Below are 15,236 nucleotides of genomic sequence, written 5' to 3' on the forward strand. Positions count from 1 at the left end.
GCAATAATAAAGTTATTATTTATTTCCTTATTTCATGATAAATGTTTATTATTCATGCTAGAATTGTATTAACCGGAAACATAATACATGTGTGAATACATAGACAAACAGAGTGTCACTAGTATGCCTCTACTTGACTAGCTCGTTAATCAAAGATGGTTATGTTTCCTAACCATGGACAAAGAGTTGTTATTTGATTAACGGGATCACATCATTAGATGAATGATCTGATTGACATGACCCATTCCATTAGCTTAGCACCCGATCGTTTAGTATGTTGCTATTGCTTTCTTCATGACTTATACATGTTCCTATCACTATGAGATTATGCAACTCCCGTTTGCCGGAGAAACACTTTGTGTGCTACCAAACGTCACAACATAACTGGGTGATTATAAAGGAGCTCTACAGGTGTCTCCGAAGGTACATGTTGGGTTGGCGTATTTCGAGATTAGGATTTGTCACTCCAATTGTCGGAGAGGTATCTCTGGGCCCTCTCGGTAATGCACATCACTTAAGCCTTGCAAGCATTGCAGCTAATGAGTTAGTTGCGAGATGATGTATTACGGAACGAGTAAAGAGACTTGCCGGTAACGAGATTGAACTAGGTATTGGATACCGACGATCGAATCTCGGGCAAGTAACATACCGATGACAAAGCGAACAACGTATGTTGTTATGCGGTCTGACCGATAAAGATCTTCGTAGAATATGTAGGAGCCAATATGAGCATCCAGGTTCCGCTATTGGTTATTGACCAGAGACGTGTCTCGGTCATGTCTACATTGTTCTCGAACCCGTAGGGTCCGCACGCTTAAGGTTTCGATGACAGTTATATTATGAGTTTATGAGTTTTGATGTACCGAAGGAGTTCGGAGTCCCGGATGAGATCGGGGCCATGACGAGGAGTCTCGAAATGGTCGAGACGTAAAGATCGATATATTGGACGACTATATTCGGACTTCGGAAAGGTTCTGAGTGATTCGGGTATTTTTCGGAGTACCGGGGAGTTACGGGAATTCGCCGGGAGAAGTATTGGGCCTTATTGGGCCATACGGGAAAGAGAGAGGGGCTGCCTAGGGCAGGCCACGCACCCCCCCAAGGCCTAGTCCGAATTGGACTAGGGGGAGGGGCTGCGCCCCCTCCTTCCTTCCCTTCTCCCTTCCTCTTCCTTGTCTCCTACTCCTACTACATGGAGGGACTCCTAGTTGGACTAGGAAAGGGGGAATCCTACTCCCGGTGGGAGTAGGACTCCCCTAGGGCACGCCATAGAGAGGGCCGGCCCTCCCCTCCTCCACTCCTTTATATACGGGGCAGGGGGCACCCCATAGACACACAAGTTGATCTTTATGATCGTTCCTTAGCCGTGTGCGGTGCCCCCCTCCACGATATTACACCTCGGTCATATTGTAGCGGTGCTTAGGCGAAGCCCTGCGACAGTAGAACATCAAGATCGTCACCACGCCGTCGTGCTGACGGAACTCCTCCCCGAAGCTTTGCTGGATCGGAGCCCGGGGAGCGTCATCGAGCTAAACGTGTGCAGAACTCGGAGGTGCCGTCCGTTCGGTGCTTGGATCGGTCGGATCGGGAAGACGTACAACTACTTCCTCTACGTTGTGTCAACGCTTCCGCTTCAGTCTACGAGGGTACGTAGACAACACTCTCTCCTCTCGTTGCTATGCATCACCATGATCTTGCGTGTGCGTAGGAAATTTTTTTGAAATTACTACGTTACCCAACACGAGGCCCGTGTATCCCTTCTCCCCTTAGACTATATAAACTCCCCTTCATCCTACGTTCTAGGGTTAGCATTGGTTTAGCTCATTTGAGAGACAGAGCATTGCTCATCCACATCGGATCTACTCCACGAGAGAGACCGTGGCCTCTACGGAGAAGATCCCTTTGGATTCAAGACCTCCTTGCGGAGAAGACATCAAGACCCCCTCTTGGGCGGCCCCCTCAAGACCTCCTCACGGAGAAGATCGTACTACTTGTATCGTCCTTAGTTGTCCGTGGACCGTGTATCATTCTATGTATCCGAGGATCTAACACGTGTGTGACTTGTTCTTGTTAGTTTGAGTGTTCCTCTTCGTTTTCCCTTGTGTTTCCCTCGTTTTCTCCTTTGTGTTCTTCGTGTTCTTCGCGGGATTCCGCTCCTTTCGTGAAAGATCGGGTGATTAGGGTTCTACCCTACATCATCTTGGTATCTAGAGCCACGTTAACTGTACCAAAAATGGGGAAACCCAGAAATTGATCCCTGGTAATCCTAAAAAATATAGCATCCATCCCTAGTCTCCAGAATATTGCGCAAAGTAGCTGGACGCGCCCTTCTTGAGGCCTGAAGAGCTACTTTTTCACTGATTTTCCCGGTTTTTCTATGTTTTTCCTTTTCTTTCTCTATTTTCTTCTGTGTTATTCAGTTTTTCTTCCTTTTTGCTTTTTTGTTATTTTTCTTTTTTCTTAAACATTTATTTTTTTCATTCTTTTTTCATTTGTTTCTACGGTTTTAAATGCTTTTTGTTGTCTTTTGTTTCTTTTCATTTTTCTTCTCCAATTTTTGTTTTATTTTCATTTTTTATTCTTTTTACATTTGTTTCTTCGGTTTTATTTTTCATTTCCGGGTTAAATTTTTTCTTTTGTTTTTTTCATTTTTTGGTTTTCTTTGTTTCTTTTGTTTTTATTCTACATTTTTTGTATATGTCAACAACATTTTTCTAATAAACCTTTAATTTTTTATCAATATGACTTCAACATTTTTCTATATATGGTTAACATTGTTTCTATGCACATTTTTAAATATTTTTCATATCATAAATCATCATTTTTGAAATACAAAGATTAATTTTTTTTCTATGCACATTTAACCTTTTTCAAATGTTTGACTAATATTTTCTAAATGCAATATTAACATTTATTGAACACATGGCCAAAAACATTTCTATGTACATTTAACATTTTCTAAATGCTCAATTAACTTCTTCTATACACATTATCAAAATGTATCATCACCTTTTTAATACATGGTCAACAGTTTTTTTAATACAAATTTAACATTTTTGAAATGCTTGATCAAAAAAAATTCAAATGCTTTTTCAACATTTTTACTTACATGATAGAAAACTTATCATTTATTTAATACATGGTCAACATTCTTTCTATACAAATTTAACATTTTTGAAATGCTTGTTCAAAAAATTTCAAATGCGTTTTCAGTATTTTTATTTACATGATTAAAAATTCAAAATTTCTTTAATACATGGTCAACATTGTTTCTATGCACATTTAAATTTTTTGAAATGCTTGATTAACATGTTAAACTACATGTTCAACCTTTTTTCAAATGGTTGATTAACATTTTATGTACATGACCAAAAAAATTCATCAATTTTTAATACATGCTCAATATTTTTTTCTATACACATTAAACATTTCTCAAGTGCTTCACTAACATTTTCAAATAATTTTTCAACATTTTTTAAATGCTAGATTAACATTCTTTGAATAGATGATCAATTTTTTGTACTCCATTTTTGTATACGTGATAAACATTTTCTCTACACACATTTTAATTTTTCCAAATGCCTGGTCAGATGTTTTTATTGTTTATAGATTGTTTTCTCTAAAGTATACAAATAAAGCCAAAAAGAAAAACACAAAAAAAAGGGCTGGAGCTTCCCCGACATGAGGCTGCCCTCGTCTCGATTACAGCGAGACATAGGGGCGCCCTGGTTTTTTTCTCTATCTTTTGTTTCTTGTGCTGCTTGTAAAGGTTTTTGATTAGTTATCTTTGTTTTTCTGTTTGTTCTTATTTTTTTCACCATTTTTGTCCTTTTAAAAAGTAAAATAAATGTTTCTCCTTTTGTTTCACTAGTTTCCCTTTTTCTCATTATTCCTTTTCCAGTTTCAAATTCGTGAATATTTTTGGTGAACATATTTTCAATTTTTCAAAAAAATCAGACACAATTCGAGTCTACGAACTTTTTTAAAATTCATGGACGTTTAATGATTGCTGGAACATTTATTAAAGTTCGCGAACATTTTGTTTTTGCGAATAATTTTATAAATTGCAAACAAACTTTGATTCCGTGAATAGTTTTTTTAATTGAAAATATTTTTAAATTGTCGAACAATTTTGGATTTTGTAATATTTTTGGTATTCATGATTATTTTTGGAATCCCTAAGCATTTCTTGACATTCATGAACATTTTTAAATCGGGCGCCTTCTCCAAATTTGATAAATTTTGTTCTGGAATTTGCGAATATTTTTCAATTTTTCAATTTTATTGAATTCACTAGCATTATACTGAATCCACAAAATATTTTGATTTTTTATATTTCTTTGAAATCATCAATACTTTTTGAATTCGCAAATAATTTTGGAAGTCATGAACATTTTTTGAATTCTTGAATTGTTTCTGTATTCGTAACTAGTTTCCAAAAGTATTCCTGAACATTATTTGAACATTTGTAAATTTGGGTAACACAATAAAAATAAAAGAAATTGCCAAACAAAAACCTGAAGTAAATATTTCCGCAGTGCTATACGTACACTAGGGCTATATCTCAGTCTCTTTTTTGAGACAAGGCTATATCTCAGTTATTCCGAGATATATAACCCGGCCTCACCTCTGGGGATGGGCCAATACTGTAGCTCGTCTGAGCTGATTCCGCATGTTTTCTTTCTTTCTTTGTTTCTTTGTGCTGTTTGTAAATGTTTTTCACTGGTTTTCTTTGTTTTCTATTCTTTTTATGTTTTTCACCGATTTTTTGGTTTCATTTGTTTTCCTTTTTTTTAACTCATGTCTACTTTTCCAATACGCAATTTACATTTTTACTACATGTTGAATATTGTTTTTCAAATATATGACATGTATCTTTTAAATACATACTTTTAACATTTTTCGAATACATGTAAAATATTTTTCAAATGCACGTTCAATATGTTTTTAATGGCGTGAAACATTTTCTTCAAATGTGTTAACATTTTTTACATTGTATAAATATTTTACAAAAAAATTCACGGACATTCTTTGAAACAAAAATTTATTGACAATACCACGTAGATTCTTTTGGATGGTATGAAACATGTTTATACTACACGAACATTTGTTTTCACTTTGTTGTATAAACATTTGTTTCCCCCGCAAAAAAAAAGGTATAAACATTTGTTTCCTACAAACGCTGGCACAGGGTCAAAGGCTTGTCCATTCGCGAAAGTGGAACGGGCTTGGGCTGGCCTGGGTCTACCGCCCTCTGCCTCTCCGTCACATGGTCAACGCTGGCCCTCTGCCTCTCCGTCACATCCTCTCTCCAGAATTTCTCAAAAAAAAACATCCTCTCTCCAGAAGAAAAAAAAAACACGTTCCCCAATTATCCTTCTATCCAGAAGAAAAAAAAACACGTTCCCAAATCCTGAAATCCCCCACACTCACAGCAACGACCCCAACCCCTCGTGCGCGCCAACCGCCGGCCATGGAGGACGCGGCGGCGGCGGCGGCAGCCGTCCCCGGAGCGCACGCGTTGGCGAGCCGCCGATCCGACGACCGGCAAGTGCCGTTGTGGAGTCCCGGCCTCCGGGAGCAACAGAGAAGCGTCGACGATCTCATCAGCCACCTCCCCGACGACGTCCTCGGCGCCGTCGTCTCGCTCCTCCCCACCAAGGACGGCGCGCGCACGCAGGTCCTCTCGCGCCGGTGGCGCCCCCTCTGGCGCTCGTCCGCGGCGCCGCTCAACCTGTCGATCGACCGCCGCTTCTGCGCGGGCGACGCCCGCAAGCACGTCGCCGTCGTCTCCAGGATCCTCTCCGACCACCCCGGCCCCGCCCGCCGGTTCTCGCTCCGCCAGGCCTTCCCACTGGGCCAGATCGACCGCTGGCTCCGCGCCGGGTCGCTCGCCCGCCTGCAGGATCTCGAAATCGCCTACACCAGAGTGCACGGGGACGCATGCCACCCGATGCCGCCGTCCGCGCTCTGCTTCGCGCCGACGCTCCGCGCGGCCAAGTTCGGCAGCTGCGAGTTCCCCGCGTTGACCGCGTCCCCGAAGTTTCCGCGCCTCAAGCAGCTCACCCTGTGCCGCGTCAGCATCTCGGAGGACTCTCTCCACGGCATGCTCTCTGGCTGCATTGCCTTGGAAAGCCTTTCGCTGGACCGAAGCATCGGCATCGGTCGCCTCTGCATCAGCTCCCCGACGGTTAGGCGCTTCAGCTTCTCTCCCCATCGGGACAAACAAGGTATCGTCACTTGCCAAGAGCTGCTCGTCCAGGACGTCCCATGCCTTGAGAGGTTAATACTACATGATTCACACATTGGTCCGGCGACCATCCGGATAACCGGGGCACCTAAACTGGAGCTATTGGGGTTGTTGTCTCATGGCATATCTACACTCAAGCCTGGAACCACAGTTCTCCAGGTAGCCGTAAGGCCAATCGCGCATTCGACATTCCTATATACTACAAGCTATCATTCTTATTCACACTTGTTTTATTTTCCTCCAGAAAACAATTGATGTCAGCTTGACAACCATAATGCATAAAGTGAAGATTTTGGTTGTTGACTCTATTGGTCCCAATCTGGATGCAATTGTTGGCCTACTCAAGTGCTTCACTTTCTTAGAGAGGCTATACGTCATTGTGAGTATACAAACTTCTTCTGTCTTTAAATATGAAAATCAACATTGAGTTAGACTTAATCACGACTTGCTGAACTGTTCTGTATGTGTTACTAATTCAGTTCTTTAGTGACTGCCTTTATATTATTTCATTCTTCTGTCTGCAGTCGCACCCACAGGAGGATATGAATAATGTGCGCAAGTATGACCCACTGGATCCAATTGAATGCCTAGAACTCCATCTAAAAAAAGTGGTATTGAAGAATTACGATGGTAACCGGACACAAGTTATTCACTTTGCCCAGTTCTTTGTTTTGAATGCAAAAGTGCTTAAGGAAATGGAAATTGGAGTTGTCAACCGCTGCAACAGCAAATGGATGCGTTTTCAGCGTAAACGGTTGCAAGTGGAGAATAGAGCTTCTCGAGATGCACAGATTGAACTAAAATGGGATACAAAGAAGAGCTTCAAATACCATGGTTTTTCTGAGGCTGATCCCTTTGACATGTCCTCATGTTGACACTTGAGACGGTTGTGTTAGGTAGTCTTTCCAGAGATCGTGTCGCAGCCGGCTTCCCTTGTTTGCCTGTCTATGGTTATCTCACCGTTGTGATCTCTACAAAATGATCTACTTACTGCAGCAATGGAATGCTTTCTTGCGCACTCTGGAGCATACCAGGATTTAGGAGGTTGTGCAGCAGCTCAAGATTCCAGTCCAAACTTGTGATGTATAAGATGTTAGAGGGTTACTAGGATTCGTGTGTCCTGTTTAGTTGCTTGGATTTTCTCTCCTGATTGGTGTCATATTGTAAGCTGGTAGCACCTACAAGCTCCAGCTAATATATTTGTGTAATTACCACTTGCTTTAATGAAATCCCGAATGCACTTTTATTATTTTATAGTCAGCTGATTTTGAATTCGCCATCAGTCAGTTATCCTGGCCGCCCGGTCACCTAACCCAGCACGAGGGGCTGTGGTTCTTTTGAACCGGATCTCCTCGGTTCAGTTGGGCGGGTTCCTGGTCATTTTCGGCGGGGTCCCGTTTGTGTTTCCATGCCTGGAAGAGTTGTGTTGTTTTTTAACTGAATTTTTCAAGTGTGTCTGCGTCGCATTTCATTTTTTTCTGTTTCAAAGTGTCTCGCTTTCCTGGAGATAGAAGCAGGGTGGAAAGACCAGTTGCGACTCCTCCAGGATGTGCATGGAGAGGGTGATGTACGCGAAAGCAACGGTTGCAACCGGTGTACAGGGTAAATCTTCAATCTTTGGTTGTGCTCCCTCCTTTTTTTTTTGCCTTCAGTTCTGTTTTTCCGCTGCTGCTAGTGTTTCATCTCTGTACCATCCGTCAAGGTGTGTTTGTACGAATCACTGAACATCTGACAAAGTTTACGGTAATCAGGTGCATGAGATGGAGGGAGGGAGGTGGTGTTGGGTGTTTCAGTCGTGTTCTTAGTCCAATGAGTCAACCAATGTCCACACGCACTGGTATTCATGGACAAAGGGGGACAGGACATGCATTGGTAATATATCATTGCTGTTTTTGTGGGGTTTAATCTGTTCAATATATGATCCTTCAGTAGTGTGGCTCAACAAATACTACTGCTGGTATTGTCGAGTGGAGACGACTCCTTTTTTCTTTTTATCATTGCCTGTGTGCAGTCCATTTCTTAGAGGTAGATTGCAGCAGTTGTTAACCCAGAATGGACAAATGGTTTTTGCCTTGTTGTGTTTGCAGGCTTCGTATCATCAGGAGGACCTCTGGGTTCAGTTATGAAGTTTGTACTCCCTGCCGTCAGTTTTGGAGTCCTGCTGGAACGGAGATAGAGAGGAAGCAAGATGTGGCAAGTTCAGAGAAGAGAATTTATAGGAGTCAGTCGGAGTCGTGCTGTAAGTTGATCTGTCAGAATCTCTGAAATTTCCGTAAGTACTTTGGTGAATATTTCTAGGATTGATATGAAGCAGTCTAGCACTATCACTTTAGTGAAATTTCCATCAGTATATTTTCTAGGTTTGTTTGCATGATTCTTTCATTCACTGCCTAGCTCTAGTCTATTAACCAACACTTGAGGGTCAGCGCGTACAATGTATTAGTCGCCACGAAAGCTGATCTTGGCAAAGGCTGGCGATATATAGTTTCTTGAAAGGGACGAGCTCAATTTCCCGAACAGTATAAAGGCTGGCGATAAGAAAGTCAGCAGTCATCGCCATTAGCAACTGTAGATAGAATGCAAAACTCCAGGCAGACGATGGTGATGAAGATGTACTCCTGGAAATCAGTAAAAGCTCATCTTGGCTGGGACGGTATCTGAAGTCGCAGACTCATGCTCAAGTCACAAGTAACCGAATTTTATTATGTGTCTGTACTCCCTGCCGTCAGTATTAAGAGTCGTGCTGTAATGGAGATGGAAAGAAAGAGGAAGAGGAAGCGAGATGTGACGAGTTGAGAGAAGCAGAATTTCAACCGTGCCTGATGTTGCTTGCCTCTGAACAGATGACATGTTCATCAAGTTTGGGTGTCTGACACCTAGTGTATGGCCACCCAGATTCAGTTGAAATTACAAGAACATGCATGGACTCACAAAATCGGCATTAGTGTCTGATTTACCACAAGATCGATAGTTTAAGCTCAGGCACGGCATGTTAGCTAGGCTTGGAGTACCTTGACTGAATAACCAACCAACCTTCCTTTTTGCAACATGCAAGCAGGTTATACAGCCATACATTACTGACCACAATTAATCGAGAGAAATAGGTGATACAGCCTGCACTAGTTCTGATAGAGAAAAATAAGTTTGCTTGAATGTTACAGCGTCAGTCAAGGGGACAAGAGTAGCATGTTCAGTCCCAGTGCAGAGCCGAGCTTACTTCAATTATTGAACAACAACATAGATTTGCCACCACAAGAGTTAAATGGAACTCAGGGTGCTACACAACTCAAGCTTCCCCAACAGCGAATTAAAAACACATCTACTACTAATGTCTGTTCTAACTCAAGCAACCCAGCAAGACGGCGGAGGCTGGCGATAGATTTAGGAAGAAAAAAATACTAGCTCACACTACAGATAAATCACCTTGAATATATGTGATCCGCTCAACAGAGTCGCTTTTGGAACCAAATGCTGATGGCCGGCCAGTTGAGTTGCGGACTTTGCAGTAAGTAGCAGGACTGGATTCTCCAGATGCATTACTTGATTGCTGTTCGTGGATTCTCCAGATCCACGAACTGCTGTTCAAGATGAGTGTAGGACATATTATAAAAAATTGCTGCTCCTAGGAGTGAGTAAAAAAAATCACCATCATTTGAGTTACCAGGATTAAGCTAGGTGGCAAGTTCTTGGTGGTCACTCTCTCATTCTTCTGGTCTCCTCTCTTCGCCCGAGATTCTGTTTGCGACGACCTCTTCCCACTCCTTGTCATCCTTCAACATGTAATCTTCAAGGGCTCTGCTGACGCGGATTCTGCACTTGGGGAGCAAGTTGTTTGCTTTTTCAACGGAACACTCAAGAGCCTTCACCCTGCGTGGAGTTGCTCTGAAACAACTGATTTCGACCTCGAGCTGTGCAAGGCCTGGAAGATGCTCGACACCCAAGTCTTCAAAAAAGTCGGACGCCACAAACATTGGGTTCAAGTCAAGACGGAGATAATGGAGTGCTTGCATAGCACCTGGTGCAAATGTTAGCCGCAGTCCACCCGTTGGTTTCACTTCAACAACAAAACGGGGGCGTAAATAGTGGAAGTAGAAGACCTTTAGCAGTTTGAATCCATCAGTACCGATGATCAGCTTTTCATTGGACCCTCCTATTATGCCAAGCTCCAGATGGGCCAGAGAAGGCATGCCCATGAGAACTTGGAGACCCTCCTTATCAAATTCCTTGACCCATATGCATAGTTTCACGAGATTCTTGAGGGAGGCCATTCCCCTGGGAACCATTTCCACTCTAAAAATTGACTCAATTTTAAGAACTTGGAGGCACGGGTATGTGCAGCATGGGCTACAGAACAGACGCTTGGCTATCTCTCCTCCAGTACGAAGATAGCGAAGGTTGCATTTGCCCGACTCATTTACTTCCTCCGCAAATCTCACTGGGTCGTCAGTTTCCTGGAAGCTTAACTCCTCCAAGGCCTGCAGACTCCAGAACCCACCTGCAGGTAATTGTGTGTTCCTGCTGACAAATAGACGCAGCAATTTCCGCAACTCCGCCACGGTTGATGGCAGTCTTAGAAGTGAATCACAGTCTCTCAAATCCAGAGTCTCCAAGTGCTGCAGCTTTCCAATTTCACCAGGAAGCTCAGTAATTTTAAAACCGCCAATTCTCAAATACCTCAGCTGGCATGAACTTCCTATGTGTTTTACATGCTTGTTTTCCAACCAATAACATTTTTCAAGATCCAACACCCTCAAAGCATGGAAGTCCACGAGATGGGGTATCTGCTTATGCAGCATAAACACAGTCAGTGAGCGAACATGTACCGTGGTTTCTGTAATTGCATCAACTGCCCCTTTATGCCCTTTCCCACTAGATTGCATGGACAGACGACGTATCTTATTTGGGAAAGAATTGCATATACGCCCATTTAAGACAGTGGCAAAATTCTCCTCATCCGATAAAGATATAATAAGGTCAAGCACCATATCATGGACCCTACAATATTTCACTGAACTGCCATAATTACCATAAACTGGATGAATCATATTTCTATTAACGAGCTCATTAAAACAGTTATGTGCTACTTGATCCAAACTTCCCCATTGTGTAGCAATGAATCCTTCCGCTATCCATTTCCATTTCAACAGTTTAATATTGATCATGGAGTCCTCTGGATATATACACAAGTATAATAAACAAGTCTTCAAGTGGTGGGGAAGATCCAGGTAACTATGTAACAATATATCTTTCATCCCTTTTAAGTTCCCATCATTATCAAACGAAGAACCAGTACCAATGGAATCTTGCAGTCTCTCCCATTCATCCTTGTTATGTGCCTTACTGGCAAGCAAACTTGCAAATGTAATTATAGCCAGTGGCAGTCCGCCACATTTTTTTAAAATCCTAGCAGAAACTTCTTCCAGTTCACAAGGACATGAATCATTTGAGTAGAAAATTCTCTTAAAGAACAATCTTCGAGAATCAGCATCATCTAGAGGTGCCATTTGATAGGGTTGCTCATCTGAGACGGAACAACATAGCTTAGCTACACCTGTAATGCGTGTAGTAGCAATTATTCTGCTACCATTATTATTCTCAGGAAATGCTGCCTTGACCAATTTCCAATCTTGTTCTTTCCATACGTCATCAATAACAATTAAATACCTGCATTGAGTAGTGTGCCTTGTTAAGCATTCTCGTTAACCGTGAGACTTGTGCTAGCAATTAATTTGATAATGGCAAACAGATGCATAAATGTTGCACACTTAATTTTGCAGTACCTTTTTTGTATCAATCAAACTTACGTATTAGAAGTATCTCACTGCATCCTCATGGTAAGTGAAAACGATAGTATCTAAATCATATCAAGGGATAAACGACTTTCCATTGGTAGAAGAAAGATCAATTCTACTTTAAGTTCTAACCTTGGAATTTAGCACCGTTTAAACCACAAATCCTTAACCCTGGAATTTAGTAGACCCTAACCACCCGGCGGGTGCGTGTTCGTCCAGCCCACCCAACATGGCATCTAATTGATGATTCATTATATAAAGATAAGATATTTGTAGGCTTGTATTTTATCCACGTTTTCTCTGTTCTCCCTGCTATCGTTGTGTGCACGGGGAGCCCTACTGCCCTGTGGCAATGGAATGCTTTATCAGCCACTATGGAGGAAACAAGGATTGAGGAGGTGGTGCCCAAGCCAAAGATTAAAGTCGAAAATTGCGAATGTACAAGGTGCTTGAACGTTACTAGTATTTGTGTGTTTTTATTTTTATTTGGTATACTTGCTAGTTCTCTCCTGCTCAATGTCATTGTAAGCTGAGACCATCTATAGGCTACAGCTGATATATTTGTGTATTTTCTTTAATGAAAGAGAAACACTGAAAGTATGTAGTATAAAGTTTATTTCCATGCATGCAATTGATTACAACTCTCAGCGGGTCATTAAGATCATTCAGATTGAGACAGACAAGCGTACTAGCTGCAGCCATGTTTTTGCTAGCTTAGTAAAGAATGTTTGGTTGATTTACGGAACTCATTTCTTTCACACCTTTTTAATTTGATATCTTGCGTAGGTGCATTTACTGTTACTTATTTTATCTTCGTTAAAGGGAATGAGTAAAGTTTCAATTGCATTTTCTGGTGCACATTTAGGTGACGTTAAAAGGTATACTCTATTTTAATGGTTTCCTGGCCTCATTCTGTCTCAAATTGCTATGTTTACATGGCTTGGATCGATACCATTGAGCAAATGGTTATGGTGGTTTCAAGATTTATTCCGGTGGTGGTTATTTTCTATCGTCATCCATTTATCTCGTGGCATGGCACACAAAGATTGCACACATGTTTCTTGGTTCTGGTTAAGAAGATTTTAAGGAAGTTTTTTTTATGGAGAAAGAGTGTTCCAGGATTCCGTGAGAAAATGTGAAAGCAATCTTTTGGAGGAAAAAACAGGGCAGTCTTCCTTCAGAATCTTTGTACGCGATAAATAGTTTCATTCCTTGGTGCTGATTTCTATAAGTCAGCCTATCTGAATCTCTGAAATTTCTACAAGTAGTTGGGTGGGTATTTCTAGGATTCTAAGGATACAACATGGATGCTTGGGTTAAATAGCAATTCATTTTGTTAGTTGGACAACTATAGGAAGGGTTCATAATGTAGCAGAGCCCCGTTTCTGATTTGCTTGCACTATTCCTGCATTCACAGCTGTCTAGCTCTAGTGTCTAGTCTTGCGAAGTAAATCAGCTATCATTACATGGAGGGTTGAATGTGGACTTTTTTTTATGTATGCCTGTTTTGTGAAGCTAAAATGTAAGATTAAAAGTATTTACTGAATGTGTGTTTACGACCAACAGTCAATCGGTAGGCTAGTTTGAGGTAATGCGAAAACAATATATATGTTCAAGGAACTAAACATACTCAAGACAACTAGGGATGACCATTTAATCTAGCCTGGTTCAAACTAGCTAAGTTTAAATAATAATAATTGTTCCAATAGTCCAAATATATGAAATATATTAATTCTAGGTGCATGTATAAAGAGGGGGGATAAATTTTTTTAAAGCAAATCATCTATATACTCCGTACCTCTTTCCTGTCAAGATATGTTTGATTTCACGGATTAGTTGTTCCTTTTCCCAACTCTGACATTCTTTGTATGCATCTTTATCGGTCTGAGACAAGATATCTTTCAGGAGCTTCACCAGTTCAAGTGTGCGCGACACTGACACACAAGCTTGGCACTGGAAGTCTCCTCCTAATCCAATCTTGCGATAGACCTCCATGGCCAAGGTTGTCTTCCCCAACCCTCCTGATCCGACAATCGGCACCACTTTCAACTCCTTACTCTCATCCATCAGCAAGGCAATGACGTGCTTCATTGGGCCGTCCATTGCCACCAAGCCCTTGACCTCCTCGTGGATGGCAGTTATCCGCGGGTCTATCTCCACCGTCTTCGTTGCACCGTAGTAACTCTCGTCAAGCTTGTACCTAGTATCATTTTTGAACAAACGAAACTTTATTAATCTCACCGTTGCATCCAGAAATACAGCTGCAAGAGTAGGTAGGAAGCTGGTACCTGCCACGGCGCTCGCTTTCCTCCATGACGCGAGTTTTGAGCTCTTTGATCTGGGTCGCGATGTCATGGCGCGCCCACAGAGTCTTGAGCCGGCGCGCCGTCCTCTTCATGAACTTTGGCTTGGCATCTCCGCTTCCAAGGCGGTCCATGAAGCGGTCGATGCAGTCTTCTATGTCGTAGCTAAGATCGCGCACCCTGTCTCTCCAGCCCTTTGCCAGGCCATCGAGTTTCTCCTCCATGTCCGCTAGTCTCTCCAGCAAGACTCGCATGCCGCTGAGCTCGCGCTCAAGGAACTGGATCTCCTTGCGGACCCGCTTGAGAAGATTGTACTCGTCGCTGAGCAAGGCGGTGAGCTTGCCCAGGAGGGAGTTCATCGCCCCCGTCCCAACGCCCACCCCCGCCATCTCTCCCCTTCGCCGCCTTGACTCTGGATCTGCTCTCTGGTGAAGAAGCTAGGTTGGCTAAAGAGAAGAAGCAGCTGAATGATTGGTGTTTGGTGGCGGAGGAAGAGGAGCAATGGCGCTGGGCACCAATAATGGAGGGGAGCACACTTCTGCAGCGCTGCCGGGAGAGGGGCCGGAGACAGTGTCTGTGAACTGTGAAGGCGCGTGACGATGGGACCTGTCAAAAGCTAGCTTAGCTCCTTGCTAATTAAGCGAGCTGCTGCCTTTGTAAAAAGCTAGCTGCTGCACGATCACCGTTGCTGCGTCTGCGTGGACGGTGGGACGAAGGTGGTGAGTGCTGCCGAGCAGGTCCCACGCGGCACTCGAGAAGACCGATGAAGGTGGTGAGGGTCCACACACAGACCATTTGGTCTCAAAGTAGGCGCGTGATGAGTGCATCGTTTGATTTCGCGCACCGACGGTTTCACACGATATTGAAGCATCTCGGAGCATCAATTTTGTT

At 42.6% G+C, this 15,236-nt stretch overlaps 2 protein-coding genes across 4 annotated transcripts; one reads left to right on the forward strand and one right to left on the reverse strand.

Annotated features, from left to right (window-relative positions):
• The first annotated feature begins 5,389 nt into the window (after positions 1-5,389).
• Positions 5,390-7,504, forward strand: LOC125529777 (F-box/FBD/LRR-repeat protein At4g26340). The gene is made up of 3 exons (XM_048694197.2): positions 5,390-6,409; positions 6,495-6,629; positions 6,775-7,504. The coding sequence occupies exons 1-3, from the start codon at positions 5,474-5,476 to the stop codon at positions 7,123-7,125; spliced, it is 1,422 nt and encodes a 473-aa protein (XP_048550154.1). The 5' UTR covers positions 5,390-5,473; the 3' UTR covers positions 7,126-7,504.
• Positions 7,505-9,379: 1,875 nt separating this feature from the next.
• Positions 9,380-14,958, reverse strand: LOC125529754 (disease resistance protein RGA5). 3 transcript variants are annotated; one of them, XM_048694187.2, is made up of 4 exons: positions 14,331-14,958; positions 13,841-14,242; positions 9,912-11,914; positions 9,380-9,825 (listed from the first exon to the last, which is right to left on the reverse strand). In XM_048694187.2, exons 1-3 carry the CDS (start codon positions 14,732-14,734, stop codon positions 9,952-9,954), a joined length of 2,769 nt encoding a protein of 922 aa, XP_048550144.1. In that variant the 5' UTR covers positions 14,735-14,958; the 3' UTR covers positions 9,380-9,825; positions 9,912-9,951. The 3 variants fall into 3 exon arrangements, with proteins under 3 accessions (XP_048550144.1, XP_048550139.1, XP_048550133.1); XM_048694182.2 differs by having other exon boundaries at positions 9,380-9,828; XM_048694176.2 differs by having other exon boundaries at positions 9,380-11,914.
• Positions 14,959-15,236: the final 278 nt, after the last annotated feature.

This window comes from Triticum urartu, chromosome 1A (assembly GCF_056163025.1).
Source record: "Triticum urartu cultivar PI428250 chromosome 1A, HENAU_Tu73, whole genome shotgun sequence".
NCBI lineage: Eukaryota > Viridiplantae > Streptophyta > Magnoliopsida > Poales > Poaceae > Triticum > Triticum urartu.

Coding starts and splice junctions, on each gene's coding strand:
- LOC125529777 (XM_048694197.2), top strand. CDS start 5,474: ATGGAGGACGCGGCGGCGGCGGCGGCAGCCGTCCCCGGAGCGCACGCG. Junction 6,410..6,494: donor CTGGAACCACAGTTCTCCAG/GTAGCCGTAAGG, acceptor ATTTTCCTCCAG/AAAACAATTGATGTCAGCTT. Junction 6,630..6,774: donor TAGAGAGGCTATACGTCATT/GTGAGTATACAA, acceptor TTCTGTCTGCAG/TCGCACCCACAGGAGGATAT.
- LOC125529754 (XM_048694187.2), bottom strand. CDS start 14,734: ATGGCGGGGGTGGGCGTTGGGACGGGGGCGATGAACTCCCTCCTGGGC. Junction 14,243..14,330: donor GAAAGCGAGCGCCGTGGCAG/GTACCAGCTTCC, acceptor AAATGATACTAG/GTACAAGCTTGACGAGAGTT. Junction 11,915..13,840: donor CATATCTTGACAGGAAAGAG/GTACGGAGTATA, acceptor TACTCAATGCAG/GTATTTAATTGTTATTGATG.